Here is a 21,699-nt window from a genome sequence, read left to right as displayed (position 1 = left end):
TCCCTCTCCCTTCCTCTCTGTATAAAAATCAATAAAAATATTTTAAAAGAATATTGAGTTAAAGATAATGTGTTTTTATTTTCTTAAAAAGAAAAAGAAAGAATCTGATTGAGCCTGAATAATAAGAGTGTTCAAAGCTTGCTATTATCTAACAGAATGAGTTTTAAAGAAACATAACCTGTATAGTCAGGGTTCTTCAAAGAAACAGAACTAACAGGATGTATACAAATAGAAATGTATTGTAAAGAATTGGCTCACGTGCCCTAGCCGGTTTGGCTCAGTGGATAGAGTGTCGGCCTGTGGACCAAAGGGTCCTGGGTTCGATTCCGGTCAAGGGCACATACCTTGGTTGCAGGCTCCTCCCTGGCCCAGGCCCTGGTCATGGCTTGTGCAAGATGCAACCAATCGATGTGATTCTCTCTGTCTTTCCCTCTCTCTTCCACTCTCTCTAAAAAAAAAAAAAAAAGAAGAAGAAGAAAAGAAAAAAAAATCAAGGAAAAATATCCTCAGGTGAAGATTAACATAAAAAAAAAAAAAAGAATTGTCTCACACAATTATGGAGCCTGACAAGTCCCAAGATCTGCAGTCAGCAAACTGGAGACTCAGGAAAGCCATTGGTGTACTTCCAGGAAGAGCCGATGTTCCAGTTTGAATCTGGAATCAGGAAAAGACTAATGACCCCAAATGAAGGGTCATCTGCAAGGAGGAAGGTCAGCCTTTTGTTCTATTGAGGCCTTCAACTGATCAGGTGAGGTCCACCCACATTAGGGAGGGCAATCTGCTTTTCTCAGTCTACTCATTACAATGTTGATCTCATCCAGAAACAACCTCATAGAAACACCTAGAAAAATGTTTGACCAAATATCTGGGCATCCAGTGGTCAAGTTGACACATAAAATTAACCATTATATCCTGTAAGTAATTCTGTACATGGAGAGCCAGAGGCTATGAAGGCCTGATTGTCAGCCCTCCCGTGCTTCCCTCCTGCTGCAGCACCTGCAAAGGCATGCACATACCATAGAAAGCATGCATGCACTCATGGAGTAAATGTCCTTGCCCCATGAAGGCTCAGAATATATACAACGGGTGTCTGCAATGTGGAGATAAAACAGCATTCCAGGGAGTGCATGCAACTGACTTGGATGGAAAGCCAGGGCTGACATTGCCCCTCAGTGTGACCAGGCTATTTATAGCCAGTGTTCAACCTTGAGGGTTGTTAAATATTTTGAATATTATCCCTGACTGAAACCAAGATCACTACAGGAAAAAAAAAAAAATGTTTTCCAATCCCTAGGAAATGATGTAATTTCAGGTAATTTTCAAGGCATTGAAAATTCCTTGTGTAGTAGTGAAGCTTTTACATCAGTATTTTAGCTGCGAAGGATTTGACCCACCAGCATTTTTTTAGGGGATGACAAGAACATTTCCTTGAGCAAAGTTTCTTCCAAGTTTTCATACCCAAGCTGATTGTGGTTGCAGACATGCCCTACTTCTTGAGGTGGCCAGGCTGAAAAGTGTTATTCAGATTTAAATGTGGGGTTGCCCTATTTCTCCCGAAAGGCAGGTTTGGGGAAGTTCATGAATCTTGTCTTAGAAACAATGCTAAATAGAGAACTTCTATTTCCTTTGTGTTGTTTAGCAATGGTTTGGTATTCTTTCTAAATATCATTTTAAAAGGCAATTGGAGATTGAATTAAACTATACCTTTTTTTTTTTTAATTGCTGGCTTTATGCTTTTCTCAAAGATAGAAAAACCTTATCCTGTCTTTCCCAGATGTCAGTGAATCACCTGTAAAATATAGGACTGGGGGCTTGAGTCAGAGAATGTTTGTGCCGGAATAGCCTTTTGAGGCCTTTCATCCAACCCTAGGATTCTAGGAAACAGGCAAAAGAGAGGACATACAACTCACTAGTTACAAAATAAGTCAGTGGAGGAGCAAGAAGAATAAAATTCTGATTTCCAACCCTATCCCATTTCTATGACACCATTCTGTAGTCCCTTTATCAATAAAGGAATATTTCAGTGTTATTTTCTATTTTTGTCTTACTCAACTATGTATTAGTTTGCTCAAATTGCCTTAGCAATGTACCACTCATTGCGAGGCTTAAACAACAAAAATTTGTTGTCTCAGAGTTCTGGAATCTAAGATCAAGGGCAGGGTTGGTTTCTACTGAGCCTTTTTTCCTGGCTTGCAGATGGCCATCTTCTCCCTGCCTCACATGGTCTTTCCTCTGTGCATGCATCCCTGGTGTTTCTGTGTGTCCAAATCTCTTCTTATGAGGAAACCAGTCAGAATGGATTAGGACCCACCAAAATGGCCTCATTTTAACTCAGTCACCTATTTAAGACCCTATCTCCAAACACAGTCACATACTGATATACAGGGCGGGGGGCGGCGGGGGGGGGGGCGGTGTTGGGCAGGTGGTGGTTAGGTTTCAACATATGAATTTTGAGGGTACACAATTCAGCACAGAACACTTCTCAAACATTTTTGCTTTGTGATCTGTAAATTGTTTTCATGTACATAACACTGTTGAACCTTCACCATAGTGCTGGGAGGGAGGTGCCACCTCCACTTTGTCTTCACTCAGAGATATTAAGTGATCTTTCTCATTGTCACACCATTACATAGTCTGTGGTGAACCCAATACTTTAGCAGTCCTTCTAACTCAGGGGTCATGGTCTTCTACTAAATATTTTAAAATCATGACCATCACTGTTGGCCAATCAGGATATACTGACGTAATCAATTTACACAGCAGTACTACCCTTAGATAAGGCAGATATTTAAAAATTCCTTTCATTATCTTGCTGTAAATTGAACAGATATTTCTTTTTTTTTTAATATATTTTATTGATTTTTTACAGAGAGGAAGAGAGAGGGATAGAGAGTTAGAAACATTGATGAGAGAGAAACATCGATCAGCTGCCTCCTGCACACCCCCTACTGGGGATGTGCCCGCAACCAAGGTACATGCCCTTGACCGGAATCGAACCTGGGACCCTTGAGTCCGCAGGCTGACGCTCTATCCACTGAGCCAAACCGGTTTCGGCTGAACAGATATTTCTTTTTAATCCTCACCCAAGGATATATTTTTTTTCCATTTACTTATAGAGAGAGTGAAGGGGAGAGACAGAGAGGAACATCTATGTGAGAGAGACACATGGATTGGTTGCCTCCCACACGTGCCCCAACCCCAGGGCCGGGGATCAAGTCTGCAATCAAGGTACATGCCCTTGACTGTGACTTTAACCTGAGACCCTTCGGTCCCCAGGCCAATGGTCTAACCACTGAGAAAACTGACTAGGGTTGAACAGATATTTGAACTTTACTTTCCCTTGTTCTGTCTCTGAACCTTGTAACACCTCTCGTCACAGCAATTTTCAAAACCCAAAAGTGTAATGCTCCAATATTTTGGCCACATAAAAATGTCTTCAGTCTAACTGACAGCATCCAAAACAGCTGAATGAATGTGTTGGGTCCTTGGAAGATAGTTGAACTTCTACTCTCTAGGGATCTGTTGTACAATAATGTAAATATACGACTGAAATGTACATTTAAAAATGATAAGATGATAAATTCAGTGTTGTGTTTTTAGCCACAATTTAAAAATGTATCTACATTTACACCATGAAGAAAGTGAAAAAAGAATATACAAAATGGAAGAAATATTTGTAGTCATATATCTGATAAGGCACTTGTATCTAGAATATTAAAACTTTTATTACAACTCAATAACAAATAACAACAAAATGGGCAAGTGATCTGAATAGATGGTTTGCCAAAGAAGATATACCAATAACCAATTAGCACATGGAAAGATGCTCAACATCATTAGCCATGAGAGAAATGCAAATCAAAATAAGATATTACTTCACACCCACTAGGATGGTGGCAATAAAAAAGATGAATAATAGGTAGTAACAAGTGTTGGGGGGAAAAAAAGTGTTGGGGAGAATGTGGAAAAATTGGAACCCTTGCACACTGCATGTGGAATGTGAAATGGGGCAGCTGCTTTGGAAAACACTAAAACATAGTTACCATATAACTCAGAAATTCCACTCCTAGGTTTATAATCAAGAGAAATAAAAGCATATACCCACACAAAAATTTGTACATTTATGTTAATAGTGGAATTCTTTATAATAACCAAAAAGTGGAAACAACCCAAATGTCCATCAACTGATGGATTCACAGACAAGTGTGGTCTATCCATACAATGGAACATTATTCAGCAATATATAGGAATAAAGCACTGACACCCACTACAACATGGATGAACCTTGAAAATACTATGCAAGTGGCCGAAACCGGTTTGGCTCAGTGGATAGAGCGTCGGCCTGAGGACTCAAGGGTCCCAGGTTTGATTCCGGTCAGGGGCATGTACCTTAGTTGCGGGCACATCCCCAGTAGGGGTTGTGCAAGAGGCAGCTGATCGATGTCTATCATCGATGTTTCTAACTCTCTATCCCTCTCTCTTCCTCTCTGTAAAAATCAATAAAATATATTTAAAAAACAAACAAACAAAAATACTATGCAAGTGAAAGAAGCCAGACTCAAAAGACCCCATATTATATGAATCCATTTATATAATCCTATATAATAAAAGCCTAATATGCAACTTGACTGAACAGAGGAATGACCAGTCGCTATGACACACACTGACCATCAGGGGGCAGGTGCTCAACACAGGAGCTGCCTCCAGCCCGTAGGCCCCAGGCCAGCCAAGGTGGGAGGGGGCCCCCCAATCTCCGGCCAGTCGCCCAGCAGAGGGAGGTGACCAGAGGGGCCGGGGAATGGGCAGCACCAGGTTGGCCAAGGCGGGTGCCAGCAGGGCTCCCCACCCCCACCCCAAATCTCCCTGCCAGTCGTCCCAGAGATCGGCCCTGATTGCCAGCTAGGCCTAGGGACCCTACCCCTATCCATGCATGAATTTTGTGTATCGGGCCTCTAGTATGTCTACAATAGGCAAATCTAGTTGATTAATGATTGCCTAGGGTAGGAGGTATTGGGACGTTGAGGAATAGCAGCTATGCCACATGGCATTTCTTTTTGGGGTAATTAAAATGTTCTAAAATTGATTGTGGTGATGGTTGCACAACTCTACATATACTAAAAGACTTTGAATTGCACACTTTAAATATTTGAATTGTATGGTATGTGAATAATCTCAAGACAATTTGGCATTTGTGCAGGGATAGACACATGCAGAAATGGAACAGAATAGACAACCCAGATATAGACTCATATAAATATTTTTTACAAATATGCAAAAGTAATTCAGTGAAGGAAAGATAGCTTTTTCAATGAATGGTGCTGGAACAATTGGACATCCATATACAAAAAAAAAAAATTGAAGCTTGACCTAAATCTCATATATTTCTAAATGAATCATAGATTTAACTAGAAAATAGAAAACTATAAATCTTTCAAAAGAAAACACAGAAGAAAAATTTCAAAACCTAAAAGTATGTGAATAGTTATTAAACATGACATCAAAAGCAAAAAGGATAAGTTGTACATCATCAATTTTTTTTGTACTAATTCAAACACTTTTGGGCTATGATGTACCCTGTTAGGGTGATGAAAAGAAACGTTATGGACTTGGAGAAAATATTTTCAAAATAAATACTTGAGAAAAGTCTTATATCTAGTATACATTATTTTAATAGTCTTTTGATGCTTAACTTAGCTATGCCTCTCTGACTTACTAGAATCTAAAATACATCAGTACTTTTACTACCGTATAGTCAATGCAAAGGCAATAAGATAGTTAATTCTTATGCTCTTTTTTTCTACATTCTCCATCCTTTTTCCTTTTGGGGCTCTAAGCTGGATGTGACAAATTTGAAAAAAGAACCCCTGCCCCTCGTGGCTGCCCTTCGCCTGGTGCGTGATGTGACAAGCAGTGGGAGCTGGGTTTCAGCCCCCAGCTGTGTCCTTGGACAGGGGCTCCTTGGGTATGAGGCCCAGATCAAGAGTTCTAGCCAGGGGACTGGCTAGTCTTGGCAAGGAGACGAAGGCATTCCATCTTCTGAATGATTAGTAAAGGAGGAGAGGATGAAGTACAAGACTGGAGGTGAAGAGGGTTTGGGGTCTGATGTGGAATTCCAGGGGTATGGTCTCTGCCCCTGTCCCTGTTCTTTGCAGAACAGAGGCAGATGCTCCTCTCATTCCAAATCAGACTTAGTGGATTTCATGGTTTGAAGCTGCATCTGCATCTTAATTTTTCAAATTAAAATATGTAATCATGACTTTTTTGTGTGGTGGCTTCTGAGTACAAGGGGCATAGTTTGTTTGGAAAGATATACACCACCTCACGGGTTTTTATACAGCATGTTCTTGGTGATAATCCTAACTGCTAGGTAATTTCAGTTATTTCCTTTCTGCTTCTAAAACAAGTTAGAATTTTTCATTTTCTAAGAGGTTACTTTTGTCTATTGTTATTTTTAAATTTTATTATGGATATAGATAACCTAATATTTTGGGGAAAGGGAGTTACTGGTGATTGTTGAGATTTCCTTCTGGCAAACTGTATTTTAAAGTGTGTTATAAAGCTCCAGGTTATAAAACAGTGTGGCACAGGAGTAGACAGAATGTCACTGGAATGGAATAAGGTGTCCAGAAATTCTGATATTCATGATGTTCTATCTATGACAAAGAGTCATTTCAGATCTATATGGGAGATTTAGGGACAATGGGTGAACTACTGGGAAAACATTGTTAGAGCTTTAACATACACAGGAATACAAACTAATATGAGTTAAATATTTAAATATCAAGAATACAAACATTACAATGGCTGAAAGTAAATATAAGGGAATTGTACCAGTCTGGGTCCAGTCAGTAATTTAAACAAGAGAACTTTAATATAAAGAACTAGAGGCCCTGGTGCACGAATTCTTGCACCGGTGGGGTCCCTCAGCCTGGCCTGCGGGGATCAGTGACCTCCATGCCACCGCAGCCCGGCCTTACCCACCAGCTCATGGGGCTCCAGGCCACTGTCCTTGTTGATCCTGCACAGCACGAAGTAGTGCGCCACTGCTCAGGGCGTGCAGAGGGAGTGTCTGCGGGAGAGGCTCCTGCCGCTGCAGCTGTGCTCGCCAGCCCTGCGTCTGGTGCCCCTCTGTCAGCTGAGTGGTGCTCCCGCTGTGGGAGCGCATTGACCACCAGGGGAAGCTCCTGAATTAAGCATCTGCCCCCTGGTGGTCAGTGCCCATCATAGCTACTTATCGACCGGTCAACCAATCGCTTAGGCTTTTATATACATAGATGATCAAGTGTGATAGGAATGGAATGGTAAGGATGGAGAGAGGACACTGAAGATTACCCCAGGGCTGAGGGAGAGTGCACAGGGAGGACAAACTTGGAAGGGGTCCTGCCCCTGAGACCAGTGTCTAGGCTCCACGGAAAAGGTCTTCCTACACACCATTGGGTGGTAGAAAAATTGCAATCAGAGTTGGTTTCTAGTCTGCATCACCATCAGACCTCACAGAAGGCACAAAAAAAGAGAACACAGAAGGCACAAAAACACAGCATTCCTGGACCAGGAGAAGAAGGTGCCATCCTTCTGCCATGTTCTTCCACCATCCCCTACTTTTGAAGTTCAACACTGTGCCTAATGCCAAGGAGAAATGCTTAGAACATCTGGTCCATTATGGTGGAGTGAATACCAAAGCTGAAGCTAAAATCCAATAGATTGATAACTGGCACAGAAATATTTTTATAATTTTAGTGTACTTTTCTTAGCCTGACTCCAAGGACAGAAACTATAAAGAAAAATATGAGGCCAGACTTGACTGCATAAAATAGAGAATCTTGGCAAAGTAAAAGGATCCATTAAAATAGTTAAAACCACTCTTTGTGGCATAACAGAGTTGATATTTTAAACATGAATGGCTCTTATAAATTAACATTTACACATAAGCAAAGCCTACCAGTTGACATCTCAAGGATGTTTATATGGAAACATAAAACACATAGAGAAAGATGCTCAATAGCAGTCTCATTAATAATTTTACAAGTGCAGGTTTAAAAGGACATGTGGCAGGTGCTTGATAAATACTTGTTAAATGAATCATTTTTGCATATCAGATTTCCTAAATTGAAAAATATGACTAATGCCCAGTATTTTACCAGGGTGTGTAGAAACAGAACCCTCAAACATTGTTGATGGGAATATAAATTAGCCCCAATTTTCTGAGTGGCAACTTGGAAATGTATAAAAAGCCATTAAAATATGCATACATGGCTGGAGTGGCTCAGTGGTTGAGCATTGACATATGAACCAGGAGGTCACAGTTCATTTCCCCGACAAGACACATGCCCAGGGTCGGGCTCAACCCCCAGTGTGTGGTGTGCAGGAGGCAGCCAATCAATGATTATTTCTCATCATTGATGTTTATCTCTCTCTCTCCCTCTCCCTTCCTCTCTGAAATCAATAAAAAATATATTTAATAAAAATGCATAAAATTAACCTAGAGATTCTACCTTAGAAAATTGATCAAGTATGCCAAGAATTATATATAAGTATATTCATTGTATCATTGCTTATAATTGCAAAATAATGCATTCATCTATAAAGAATGTGTAAATAATTTATGCTACAGACACATACTGGCATACATAGCTATTAGGAAGAACAGTAGCTATTTCCATTACCATCATGGAAAGCTGCCTAAACTTTAGTAAGTAATGGCTCTGCTGCAGAGAGTATGTAATATGATGCCATTTTACCTGAAAAAATCGTGGGTAGATTAATGTATAACTATACTTATATTTGTGTGTGTATGAAAATATATACAACAAACGTGACAGTCTCTGATGTGGAATTACCAGGGGTCACCGCAGATGTGGGATGAAGAGACCAGGGGAGGGCAGTGCCTCCCGGCCACAGGTCAGCATGCTGCCACCAGCAGCCCTGTGGACATCAGTGCCCAGGCGGGGCCATTGGTCCTAGAAACAGGACAGGGTCCTGGGGACACTCACAGCAGCTGGCACCTACTCTGAGTGGTGCTTCTTTCTGGCAACAAGTTCCTTAAAGGCCTTGACCACTGAAATTTAGCCTTCAAGAGAGAGAAAACACCTAACAGCAAGACCTCATACCAGGAAAAGCTGGTAACTGAAATTTTTATAAGCTGCTTGGTGGCAGAGTAAATAACAAAGGTGCTTTGCAGAACACTTGATAACCTGCATCTTCACAATCTTAAAATCCTTTACACACCCACAGTCTCATGTGACCCTGACAAGGGCCACTTAGCAGGAATTGGGTAATTTTTGTCTTCCTTTAGTGAATGAGGAGACTAAGCTAGAGAGGCTGAGAGATGTTCCCTCTAGCCAAGGAGACCCGTTAATCTTCCTTCCTAGTACTCACCCAGCCCTGAGAAATGGAGAAAGGGGGAGAGGTTGGCATAATGAGAGGTGAAAGTAACTGGCTCCGTGCCCTGGGCCACCACTGCGGGAGGGCACCGTGTCTCCATCCCCCCACTTTGGCTGCTTCCCCTCATGCTCCACAATCCTCTACAAAGATCACTCCCATGTTTGAAAGGACCAGGGGTGCAGGGGTCTAGTGGGGTTGGATAAAAAGACAAGTGTTCATGTGTTTGTCTTCCATGCAGAGACCATCTTGGAACCCGAGTGAGCTCCAACCTCATCCCTTCGTAGCCTCTGTGTTCCTGGCTCACATGATCTCAGTTCTCCTGCATCCACTCAAGAGTAGTTTTGACAACTTAGTTCCTCTTGTTTCATCAGATGTTTGAGATTGTGTTAATCCTTGGTAACAGAGATTCCTGTCAGGCTAAATGCTCGTTTCTGGAATGTACTTACGGAATGAATTCCACAGTGGGAATTTCAGGAAGGGTGAGGAACACGTGATCGATTTCAATCGCTCCAGGTCCCTGGGTCTGGTCCAACGAGCATGGTTAGCTGCCTCTGCTTGAGGCCCTTGGCTCTGTGTGGAGGGAAGTTGGCCTCAGGATGGCAATGTGGGGATTTCCTGGCCAGCTCTGTGGAGGAAGGTCACGAACTCTGCCTAGACGGACCGCTGAGCACACTTTAATAATAGTGATGACTCACGAGGGACTCTTCTCTCTGGTAATAGCATTGGAAATTAAGGAATAAGCTGAAACATTTGAAAGGACTTCTTGGTTGCCAAGTTAAAGGTCAAGGGCTCAGGAGACCACACGTGGTGATCCTCAGCAGGACCCTCCTCAGGAGCAGCCCCAACCCTGGCTGCCTGTCTTCAGGATGGCAGGTACCAGACCAGCCTGCTGTTTCCTCTTTATGCTTCACACCTTTCCACCCTCCATCCTCAAGTTTTCTACTACTAGAGGCCACTGGTGGGTCCCTCGGCGTGGCCTGTGGGGATCTGGCGGAAACCAGCAGTCCAACATCCCCCGAGGGATGTAGTAGTGTGTGAAGCGGCAGGTGGCCGGGGAGGAGCCCACGCCTGGGCCTGGGCCGGGTGCCACACCACTGCGGCTCATCCCGGCCCCCACTGCACCTGCCACTCAACTGTGGTTTCCACACGCCCATCCTAGGGCAATACCCATGACCGAGAAGCGGCTGCGAGCTTGCGCCCAGTCAGTCCTGATGCCGGTCCGATCTGGTCCGGATGGGGGAGGGGTGCACAGGGGAGTGTCCGTGGGAGAGGCTCACGCCACAGTAGCTGCTCTCGATAGCTGTGAGCCCGGCATCTGGCTATCTGCACTTCCGCTGTGGGAGCACACTGACTACCAGGGGGCAATTCCTGCGTTGAGCGTCTGCCCCCTGGTAGTCAGTGTGCATCATAGTGACTGGTCGAACGGTCGCTTAGGCTTTTATACATATAGAATACAAGTATTGAGTGGAGCCTAGGTCCTTTTGGTTTTAAGAGCATTTGTGCTTGTGAAATTATAAGAAATACATATATTGGCCTCTGTCCCCAGTTTCTGGCAGAGCTCCTAAAACCCTTGTCATTTCCAAAGTGATAAGACCCTAGCAACATCTCTTATTCCAAATCTCCACACATTTGGTGACCAGAAGTGTTCTTTGTGAAGGTAAAGGAGACACACAGGGAAGAAACATGCAGCAGGGAAGAACTGGGGTTTTGCCGACATAGGAAGGGAAAAAATTGAGTCTCTCCCCGCCCCCCGCCCCCATTATAGTGCTAATCACTTTTTAAACAAGATATAAGTAAGACACAGGACAATCAGTAAGATTCCAGAATCTTCATGTTCTTTACAACCAAATCCCCTTTCTGTAATGGACAACTGATCTGTGTTTCAGCCTGCAACTTCATGTCAGTCAACAAATTTGTACTGAGGGCTTAATATGGATGGGGCACTGTCCTCGTGCAAGGGATACAGTGATAATGGAGAGGGAGACAGAGACAGAGAAGACAGAGCCTGAGAGATAGAGAGGGACAGAGGCACAGAGGGAGGAACAGAGACAGTGAGGGAGGGATGGAGTCAGAGAGGAAGAGACAGAAAGACAGACTGAGATAAGGAGAGACGGAGAGGAAGAGGTGGAGAGAGAGGGAAAGGGACAGAGATAGAGACAGTGTGAGAGTGGGAGAGATGGAGACAAAGACAGAGACAGATGAAGAGAGAGATGGAGACAGAGAAAGATTGAGATGGAGTGAGACAGAGACAGAAATGGAGCGAGAGAGAGAGAGAGAGAGAGAGAGAGAGGCATCTATCCATTATTTTGTTTAACAGAACACCCGATGTGAAGTGGAAAGCACAAGATTTTCAGAGCAAGCTCTCCAAACTGGCTGGCGGCTCCCTTGCAGAGCAGCAAGGCACCCTCTGAAAGACAAGCACCTGTTATCACATTTAGAGCCTCCAGAAGCAAACTCCTGGCATGTTTCCAATCACCAAGAGATCTAGTAATGTGGAGAGGCAGTCTCAGGGCACGCCTCTTCACTATCTAGATTTTTATTTATTTCTCTAGAGGCCCAGTGCACAAAATTCATGCACTGGTAGGGTCCCTAGCGGCTGCCGGCCGGGTACTCCCTCCCTTCCACTGGCCGGCCCCGCCCCCTGGTCGAACTCCCGGACAACTCCCGGTCCAGGGGACAATTTGCATACTACGCTTTTATTATATAGGATTGTTTTTTGTTTTTAAAATTTTATTTCACAACTTAGAGTAAAATTTACTTGTTGGGTTTTTAAGTTTTTTCCATTTGGAGGTGACAGGAAACTAAAATTCTAGACATTTGGAAACTGCTCTCAGAAGTGTCTGGAGGGGAACAAAGCTCCTGTTGTCACCAGGGTCGTGGCTTTTGAAAGGAGTCCAAGGGGTCAGGTGCATTCAAAGGTGTCTGAGCAGGGCAGTGAGGGAGCCTCCCCAGCCTTTGGCATCTCTGGATTGAACCAGGACCGGAGGGTGTGTTCGTGTCCTGTACTGTTATAACAAAGCACCACAAAGAGGCAGCTTGAACAGGAATGTATTCTCGCGCGGTCTGCAGGCCAGAAGTCCGATATGAAGGTGACCACAGGTTGGCTCCTCCTGAGGATGATGGAGATCCTGTCCCAGGCCTTCCACACCTTGGCATTTGTTAGCTTCTGCTGCATCACCCTGATCTCCGACTTCATCATCCCAAGGTGTTCTCCCTGTGCGTGCACCTGTGCCCAATGTTCCACTTTTATAAGGACCCCAGTCACATTATTACCAGAGTTAGCAAATTATTGATGGAAAAGGAAACAAAGGAAGAGTCAGACATTGTTGAGCATATTCAGCAAGGAAGCAAGCATATGCCTGTTTGCTTTACCAGGAAGTTTCAGCTTCACATCCCAAGGAAATCCCATCACTGTCCCTCCAAGGGGATTAACTCCCTCTTTTCCCCACTCAGGATTGGGGGGGGGAGGGGTGGAAACACGGGAAAGTCCAACCAGGGAAAGGGATTATTTGTCAGGGGGTGGACCCCAATGCACGCCCATGAAAGCTTGTGAGGTTGATTGGTTATTTTGAAAAAGCTCCTGGTTATAATGTCGGGGACAAAGAGCAAAGAGCTCGCTCTCTCTCCCTCTGTGACCCTCCTAGCCCTGTTCGTTCGCATTCTTCCCACCTGGAAGCACTGGACCAAGCAGGTCTAGTGGCCACCTGGGCCCCACGGCCGACTGCAAAGGCTCTCAAGGACTATGAAAGCAGTAACTCTGGGCACTGGCTTTCATTTTGGCCCTGCTGAAGACATGGTTGGATGGAGGGAGATGGGACATTGGAAGCTCAAGGGCAGCCTTCACAAACAAATCATCTTGCCATGTCCACATCACAATCTCCCCTGTGGATCCTTGAAATACTTTTCTCACGGTCCCATGGAAGAGCCCAATTTCCACCAACGACTTTGTGTTAAAGGCCTGCGCTACACTATGACCTCACCTTAACTAGTTACATGTGCAACAACCCCATTTCCAAATAAAGTCCCATTCTGAGATACTGGGGGTTAGGACATCAACACATGAATTTTGAGGGAACACAGCTTAAGCCAAAACAGAGAGTGTGTACTGGGAATGGGGTAGAAAAAGCGTCTGGCTGAGGCAACCTTGATTTAAAGAACTGAGTGGACAGCCTTTCAGGGGGCAGGAGGTAGGCAATTGTAGGTACAGATTTTATTGCCAGGGAAGCAACTTCCAAAGCAAGGTGTGAGTGCCGCTAATGGTGGGAGATTTGGAAAGCACTTGAATAAATCGTGTATTTGTTTAAATGGGTAGGGAAGAAAATGTAACTAGCACCGTAACTCATGGATGTTTTGTTAATGGAGGGGATGTGAATAAAGTTGGTAAATTTTGAAAAGTAAACATTTTAAGAAAAATATGAACAGCACAAATCCTGTATGTATAAAAATCTAATTGATGTGAAAATTCACATGGAGGTGGTATCTGAATGACCAAAGTTTGGGAAATTGTTTGTGTTCCCCCAAAACGCATAGCAATGTGATGCTATTTGGAGCTGGGCCTTTGGAGGTGATTGGGTTAGATGGGGTCATGATGATGCCCCCAGGATGGAATTCGTTCCCTTATAAGAGACATGAGAGACAGCTCTCCCTCTCCACCAAGTGAGGACACAGCAAGAAGGCAGCCACCTATGAATCAGGAAGAGGCTTCTCACTAGAACCCAACTGTATTGGCACCCTAATCTCTGACTTCCAGCCTCCAGAACAGTGAGAAATACATTTCTGTTGTTTAAGCCAGCAGTTGCCAACTGGTGGTCTGCGGACCACTGGTGGTCCATGAGGTCTGAAAGGTTGGTGACCACTGGTTTGAGGAAATCTTTGGAGCAGTGGTCGCCAACCGGTGGTCCACGAACCACTGGTGGTCTGTGAGGTCCAAAAGGTTGGCGACCGCTGATTTAAGCTAACCAGTCTATGGTATTTTGTTATGGCAGCCTGGACAGACCCAAACACTATTCTTACGTCCAATTTTAAGCAGATGTGCCTTCTTAAAAGATGGATCTGGCAGCATGGTGGGAGATGGATGGGAGTAGAGAAAAGGCAGATTAGAGAACAGTAAGATTTTGGTTCCACTTTTGGGCCAAGGTGAAGGCACCATCGGAGTGGGATCTACACAGAATCAGTTGTAAGTCAGGTCTGGTTTTCCCTCAGAGCCCCAGACCTTCCCCTCACCTGGCACCACAGCAAAGCCCCTCACTGATCCAACACTTTCAGGAATTAAAGACAGCTCCTTAGTTTGGTGGATAACCTGGGACTCTGGCTTCCTCTCCAACCTCATCTTCCACAACACACTGTTCACTATGTCCCAAGCATAATAACAGTTCTCAGAAGAGGCCCGCCAGAGTACCAAGTATGTGTACATGTCTATGCATTTCTGACTGGGACATTCCTTCAATTGAGCCCTGCCCCACTTGACCAATTCCTCACGCAACATGATCCTTTTTTGGAAAACCATAATGCCAATCCTAAACACGGGTTTTTTGGGTTTAGTTTTGATATATTGAATCTGGAGTCTTCCTGTTTTCTTTCCCTTATTTGAATCCTATCTTCAAGTATCCAAAGTTGCTAGGTTAAAGAAAAAAATTATTATGCAAACAATTAAAGAAGAAACTTGTTCAATGGCACTTGTTAAGGCATGGTAGGTAGATTTTTACTCAAGTGAGGCCATCACAATTGGTACAGAGACCACTGCAACAGGTAAGACCCCGTTATTGCTTGCAGTGGGGGAGAGATAACTGTTAGGGTCGCCGAAGGAGGAATGCAAGAGGCCAAATGTGGTAAGGGATTATAAATTAGGTCATCTGGAACCTAGATGGGCTGAGCCTCCAAATGGCACCAGCACCCAGGGATGGGGGAGTCAGAGATTTTAAAGGACTCGGGCTTTTTCTGGGCACAGAATTCTCTGGGTGGGTCCAGATCCAGGGAAGTTCCGGAGGGGAAGGATAATGTCTTAGCAAGTGGAATGTGGTCTAGGTGAAAGGGAATGTTGGTTGTGAAGTGGTCTAAAGCTCAGTTCCCAGGGGAGTGGGTATCTATTCAATTATTTGATCAGACCTAACAATATCAAACTCAATTTTCAATACACCATGAACAAGTTGGAATGTATAGCCACAACACAAGGTGGGTGGGTATCCATGGATGGAAAATGGTTAAGAGAAAACATTAACTAAATTTACATCAGGGATTCTGGCTAAACCAACCTGACAGGATTCTTGCTGAAGGCAGGCCGGTGTGAGCAAATACCACCTGAGGGTTGTAGGTAATGAGAAACCTGATTAGACATCAAGGGTGATCATAAATGGCATACAGGGAATTCTAGTTAAACCAACTTAGTACTGTTGCTAAAATTGGATAATACAGAAACAAACTCACAAGTCCATAACTCAAGGCCTAGCTTAAATTCAGAGGGGCCAGAATAGTTTAGTCAAGGAGAGAATCTTTGTCACTAATTTATGGTTGCTTTGTCAAATAAAATCAAAGGATGTGAGTTATGAATCTACTTTTTTTTTTTTTCATTTTTCCTAGAACTTTTTAGAAATAAGAGTCCTAAAGAAAATCAGAAATTGATAAAATTTGTGAGTTGGGCAAAACTTAGGACCAACTAATTGGAACATTAGCATCTGGGAGTACTCAATAGACACACTTATAATTCTCATATCCACAGTATACACACTTTAACACCTGATAGCTCAATTTTGAAAATGAAGTGTATTTTAATAAACACTCTTTTAAATATTGAATGGGTTGTGTATACATTTTGGGGGGACACCTTATATATGTTGTTCTATTTCTCTAAAATTACCTAAATGTGTATATAATCCAAGAAACCCTAAAAAAACAGGAAGTCATATTAATTGAGGAAGGATGCACTCTAAGAATCCTATCACTATAACCTACTTTATTTTCCTCTTCATGAAAAATACATTCCAAGGTTAAAAAAATTTAACAGTGGGTTGGAAACTAGGTCTGGATATTATTCTAACCTCTGTCACAGGCATGCAGGAACTTTGTCCTTGGGCAAGTTCCTTAGCTTATCTGTGTCTCAGTTTCATCATTTGTAGAATGCCTGGTAAGAAAGGGTAATCCCTCCCTCTCTTTATCATGCATAAGAAGGCATGCTTTTGTCCTTTTGCAAAATGGGATGTCTCTCTCCGAGGAAGTTCAGGAGTCATTATCAAGATGTAGACTGTAAACAGATAATTTGATTAATATCAACATATTGTACACAAAGAAAGATGATTCAATGCGTAGATCAATCTTGAAATGTGCTTATAGCATATTTCTACCTTTTCGGTCCAAACCCAATAGTATTGCTTGAACTACTGAAATACTTTTTTTTTTAAATATATTTTTATTGATTTCAGAGAGGAAGGGAGAGGGAGAGCGATAGAAATATCAATGATGAGACAGAATCATTGATGGGCTGCCTCCTGCATGCCCCACACTGGGGATCGAGCCCACAACCCAGGCATGTGCCCTGACCGGGAATTGAACCATGACCTCCTGGTTCATAGGTCCACACTCAACCACTGAGCCTCGCCAGCTGGGCCTGAAATACTTTCTTGCCTAAGCTAATCCTAATATATAAAAAGCCAGGGTCTGTCACACCTGAAACAACCGATGGACGACCAAACAGCAGGCTGCGTGGGGCGACCAGGTCAGCAGGTGGGTTAGTGAGGGACAACCAAAGTACTGAACAGCAGGATGCGTGGGGCGACCAGGCCGGCAGAGGGGGCAGTTGAGGGCAACCAGGATGGTGGGGGGGGAGGGCAGTTGGGGGCGATGAGGCTGGCAGGGGGGCAGTTGGGGGTGACCAGGCCAGCAGGGGGGGACAGTAAAGGGCAACCAGGTCGGCGGGGGGGGGGGGGGGGGGGAGGGCAGTTAGGGGTGGCCAGGCCAGCAGAGGGGGGCAGCTGGGGTGACCAGGCTGGCACGGGAGGCAGTAAGGGGCAACCAGGCCAGCAGGGGGGCAGCAAGGGGTGACCAGGTCGGCAGGCAGGTGTGCAGTTAGGAGCCAGCAGTCCCGGATTGTGAGAGGGCTGTCCAACTGCCAGTTTAGGCCCGATCCCCCTAAACTGGCAGTCGGACATCCCCCAAGGGGTCCCAGATTGGATAGGGTGCAGGCTGGGCTGAGGGGACAGCCCCCCCCCCCCCGCCCTGCATGAATTTCGTGTACCAGGCCTCTAGATTATAAATTCCTTGACATCAGACAGATTCTAAATCTCATTCATATTTCCCATTCATTAGTAGTTGCTCACTGAGTTGAAATACTTGCTACTTTTTCTCACTTACTTTATCTAGAGCATTTCCCAATGTGTTTCATTCATTCATTGTTGAATTCAACACATTTGTTGTATAAATAGATAGCTGTCATTCCTTTTGCTAGGCACTGTTTCTAATTTATTGTTTTATTAACTAATGCTGCAATGTACTATCATATGCATCAATATTTTCCCAGACATGTGGTTACCTACTTATAGTTTACTATTATTAAAATTCTGTAAAAGAAAAAAAGGAAAGCAATATACACAAGGAAAACGAATATATACAAAACAAACTATATGGTTAGAAAAGTACTGTTAAGTAAATATCCATAAACGTTAATAGGTTTGGCTCAGTGGATGGAGCTTCCGCCTGCGGACTGAAGGGTCCCGAGTTTGATTCTGGTCAAGGGCATGTTGTACCTTGGTTGCAGGCACATCCCCAGGAGGGGGTGTGCAGGAGGCAGCTGATCAATGTTTCTCTCTCATTGATGTTTCAAACTCTCTATCCCTCTCCCTTCCTCTCTGTATAAAAATCAATAAAATATATATTTTTAAAAACGTTAATAATGGTTATCCCTCAATAGTGAAATTATTGATAATTTTCACGTTTTACTCATGATCAGAAAAAAAAATCTACTTTAAAAAAACAATGGTTCTCAGGCATTGAAAAATAATTTAGTATTTCTTTGCTTGCGGCAGCATTTTTCTCATTATTTTTGCTGTCTGTTCTCGAAAACGACCAGCAGGCGCTCTAATTAGGGCAGAAAGCGCGGGAACTTGACCTCCGCTCCCGGACTGGGTCCCAGATCTTAAGGAGCAGTGGTCTCCCCCAAAGGAGTAACTGGGGAACTATGGGCGCGCGGCCGAACTCTCCCAGGGACCCTGAATCCCGCTTCCGGGAGAGTCGCAAAACCCCAAACCTGAGACTCCTGGCGCTTTTTATTAAGTGGGACGGGCTTCTTCCCGGAGGCCCCGCGGCTGGGGCGCCCCCCGCGGGACGATCCGGACACCTGCCGGGCCTGGGGTCTGAGAAGGGGGCGCAGCCTAGAGCCCGTGGGACCAGCCGCACCTGGGGACAGCCTGGGCACCGCTCCTCTCCCCACCACAGCCCCCTACACCCCTCTACCCCACCACCCCCCGCGCTCCAGGCGTCGTTTCTCCGCCACCCCCCCACCCCCCGCAGCCCTAGGCCTCAGCCCCGGCCGCGCCAGGCCCCGCCCCCTCTCCCGGCCCATCCATCGCCGGCGGCTCCACCCCGGCTGCCTCGGAACGGCCTCCAGTCTCGGCCCCTCCCCAGATCCCGACCGCTCTCAGCACGCCGCCCCAGGCGTCTGCAACATCTCCGGCCCCGCCGGGCTCCACCCCACGGCTCCCGGCCTCCTTCCAGACTCGCTGCTTCCCGGCGCCAGCCAGGGCCCGGCCTCCGCAGGCCCCGCCCCCCGTGCGCGCTGCGCTCGGCAGCCGGCGGGACGCTGCGGCGGCGGCAGCGCTACACTCGCTCCATTGTGCTCGGTTGGCGGCGGCGGCGGCGGCCTCGCAGGTTCTCCCCGGCGCGTCCTCTCGGCCCGCCCGCGCAAACTCTCCGGTGACTGACCATGTCGGCGGCGGGAGCGTGCCCGGGCGTGGAAGCGGGCTTCTCTAGTGAGGAGTTGCTGTCGCTCCGCTTCCCGCTGCACCGCGCCTGCCGCGACGGAGACCTGGCCGCGCTCTGTTCGCTGCTGCAGCAGACGCCGCGCGCCCACTTAGCCGCCGAGGACTCCTTCTACGGCTGGACACCGGTGCACTGGGCCGCGCACTTCGGCAAGGTGGGCGCGGGCGCTTTAAGGCGCCATTTTCCGCAGCTTTCCAGTGGGGTCGGGGAAGATGGGGGCTGAGCGCTGGGGGCGCGAGGCGTGCCGGGAGCGCGGGGAGGGGCGTGCCGGCCGCCACGACGCCCCTGGGGACGCGGGCGAAAGAGGGCCCGGAGGCGCCCCGAGGGGGCCTGGGCCGCTGGGGCGGCCGCGCTAGTTTTAAACGGGGGCGGCCTCCCGGAGGCGCCGGCTTCCCGGAGGCGCCGCCCCTGGCCCAGAGGATGAGTGCCTGCGGTCGGGAGGGCGGTCCAGGCCCACCCCCGGTCGCCTGTGTCGGAGGCCGGAGCCTCTCGCAGCTGGCCCTGTTGGGTGATGGTGAGGGACGAGGCCCTGGTGGGAACGCGCGGGCTGCCGGAGGCCGGTGCCTCTGGGGGAAACCGCGGGGCGGCCGGGGCCCGAGCGCTTGTGTGCGGCGGGCCCTGGAGGTCTCCTCGCTCCCGCTCTGACCCAGGGGAGAACTCCAGGCGCCGGCAGCGAAGCCGCGCGGAACTCGGAGGATCGGTGGGCCGGGTTCCCCTTCCTCGGCGCCGAGTGGCGTCCGCGTTTGTCGGAACCCCTGCCCGGCGCTACTTAGGGCGCCCCCTCCCCTCCGCTCTCCCGCGCCCCGCGGCTGGGGTCTGCGCCCTGGTCCCGCTGGAACCAGCGTGTACACGAGTTACCTGGGGACATCTCTGTTAGCTGAAGGTTGTATTTCAGGTGATTTCGGTTAGTGCAATAACCCGATTGAATTGTAAAGTCACCAGACCGGTGTGTAAGATAAGTGGTGATACTTTTTAACAAATGGGTTGTAGGGGATTTTGTGTAGAATTGTTGTCCATATGCTTCGGAGCCTCTCAGCTTGCCCGGGTTGAGTAAAATCAGCGATGGTTGTTCTGTCTTCCGTGTACGTTACTGTAAAGGTATTACGTTAGGCACAATCACCTTCCTGTCATCATTTGAGAACAGAGTGGTACTTGCAAGTCTTTAAAGATTAGATAACAGTTTTCCCCTTCTGTGCGGTAAATGGGGTTATACGACCAGAGAAGAAGTCGGAAAGGGAAGTTTTCGGTGCGTTTCAAAAGGAACTGATGAAGCCCCGGCCGGTTGGCTCAGAGGTTAGAGCGTCGGCCCACGGACTGAAAGGTCGCGGGTTCGATTCCCGGTCAAGGGCAAGTAACTCCGTTGCAGGTTCCCCAGCCTGGGAGGGGCACATGCGGGAGGCAGTCGATCAATGATGTGTCTCTGTCACATCGATGTTTCTCTCCCCCTCCTCCCTTCCTTCCACTCTCTCCAGAAATCAATGAAAAAATACCTCTGGTGAGGATTTTTTTTTTTTTTTAAGCAGCATTAAGTTTTCTATGTCAAAATTCAGGGACATTTTAAAATGTTTCCCTCTGAAATTATGAGGTTAGGTTGAAATAAAGTTTTTGCAAAAATAGATGCAGGGTAATGCGAAATGTTACTTTATTTTAAGACCTGAACCAGCAGGTGAAATTGCTTTGCTTTGCTCTTCTTGGTGCTGTATTCACAATACACTTGTATCTTTTGGGAAGCCATTTCTGATTTCGCTCATAAAACGGAAAAGTCGTGTTTATCTTATTGAAAGAAATGAAAGGGAGTTATGATTAGTGGGGATGAGGCAAGTAACTTAATCAACCATAAGATCCCATGGCGCCAGTCTCTAAGGTTGTGTTACTGTAGTACCAGTTGCTGACAATGAGCGCCCGTGGGAAATCAGTTTCTTAAACAAAAATAATAGAACCCTCTTTCCTTTCCTTCCTTCTCTCTTCAATGTAGATTTCCCAAGGCAATCAGTAATCGGAGGCGTTATCTCCCTCCTGAGAGCATCTTGCTCTGGTTTATTTTTACATTAAACTATCAAAGCACTGGTTCTCAACATTTTTTATCCCTCTGCCTTTTGGGGAAAGGTACCCTTGTACCGGCAAGGACAGCTTTTTTGAAAAGGCTTCCCTGTTGATGCCTATCCTCCCCATCCTGGTAGAAAGTGACACCGTATTGTATGACAAGCCTGTACATTCTGTAGAATGCTTAGCTCTCGTTAAAAATGGTCATTTAGAATAGTTACCAACCCAAGGGTGCCTTCAGGTATCTCTAGGGATTACTAATGGCCATAACTGCTTTAACATGCTTAAAATGATAAATTTCTTGTCGTA

At 46.0% G+C, this 21,699-nt stretch overlaps 1 protein-coding gene across 2 annotated transcripts in view; it reads left to right on the top strand.

The window, feature by feature from the left end:
• The first annotated feature begins 19,142 nt into the window (after positions 1-19,142).
• The window catches only part of ANKRD10 (ankyrin repeat domain 10), a 35,572-nt gene continuing 33,015 nt past the window's right edge, over positions 19,143-21,699 (top strand). The window contains exon 1 of one of the 2 annotated variants that reach the window (XM_008143934.3): positions 19,143-19,501. In XM_008143934.3, the coding sequence (XP_008142156.2) occupies positions 19,292-19,501 (210 nt within the window). In that variant the 5' untranslated portion in view covers positions 19,143-19,291. Of the gene's footprint in view, positions 19,502-19,700; positions 19,862-21,699 lie in introns of those variants that run through there. The other variant, XM_054719968.1, reaches the window with a different exon arrangement.

This window comes from Eptesicus fuscus, chromosome 8 (genome assembly GCF_027574615.1).
Source record: "Eptesicus fuscus isolate TK198812 chromosome 8, DD_ASM_mEF_20220401, whole genome shotgun sequence".
In the NCBI taxonomy this organism is placed as follows: domain Eukaryota; kingdom Metazoa; phylum Chordata; class Mammalia; order Chiroptera; family Vespertilionidae; genus Eptesicus; species Eptesicus fuscus.
Note: the sequence above shows the minus strand (reverse complement) of the source record. Positions and strands in the feature narration are given on the sequence as shown.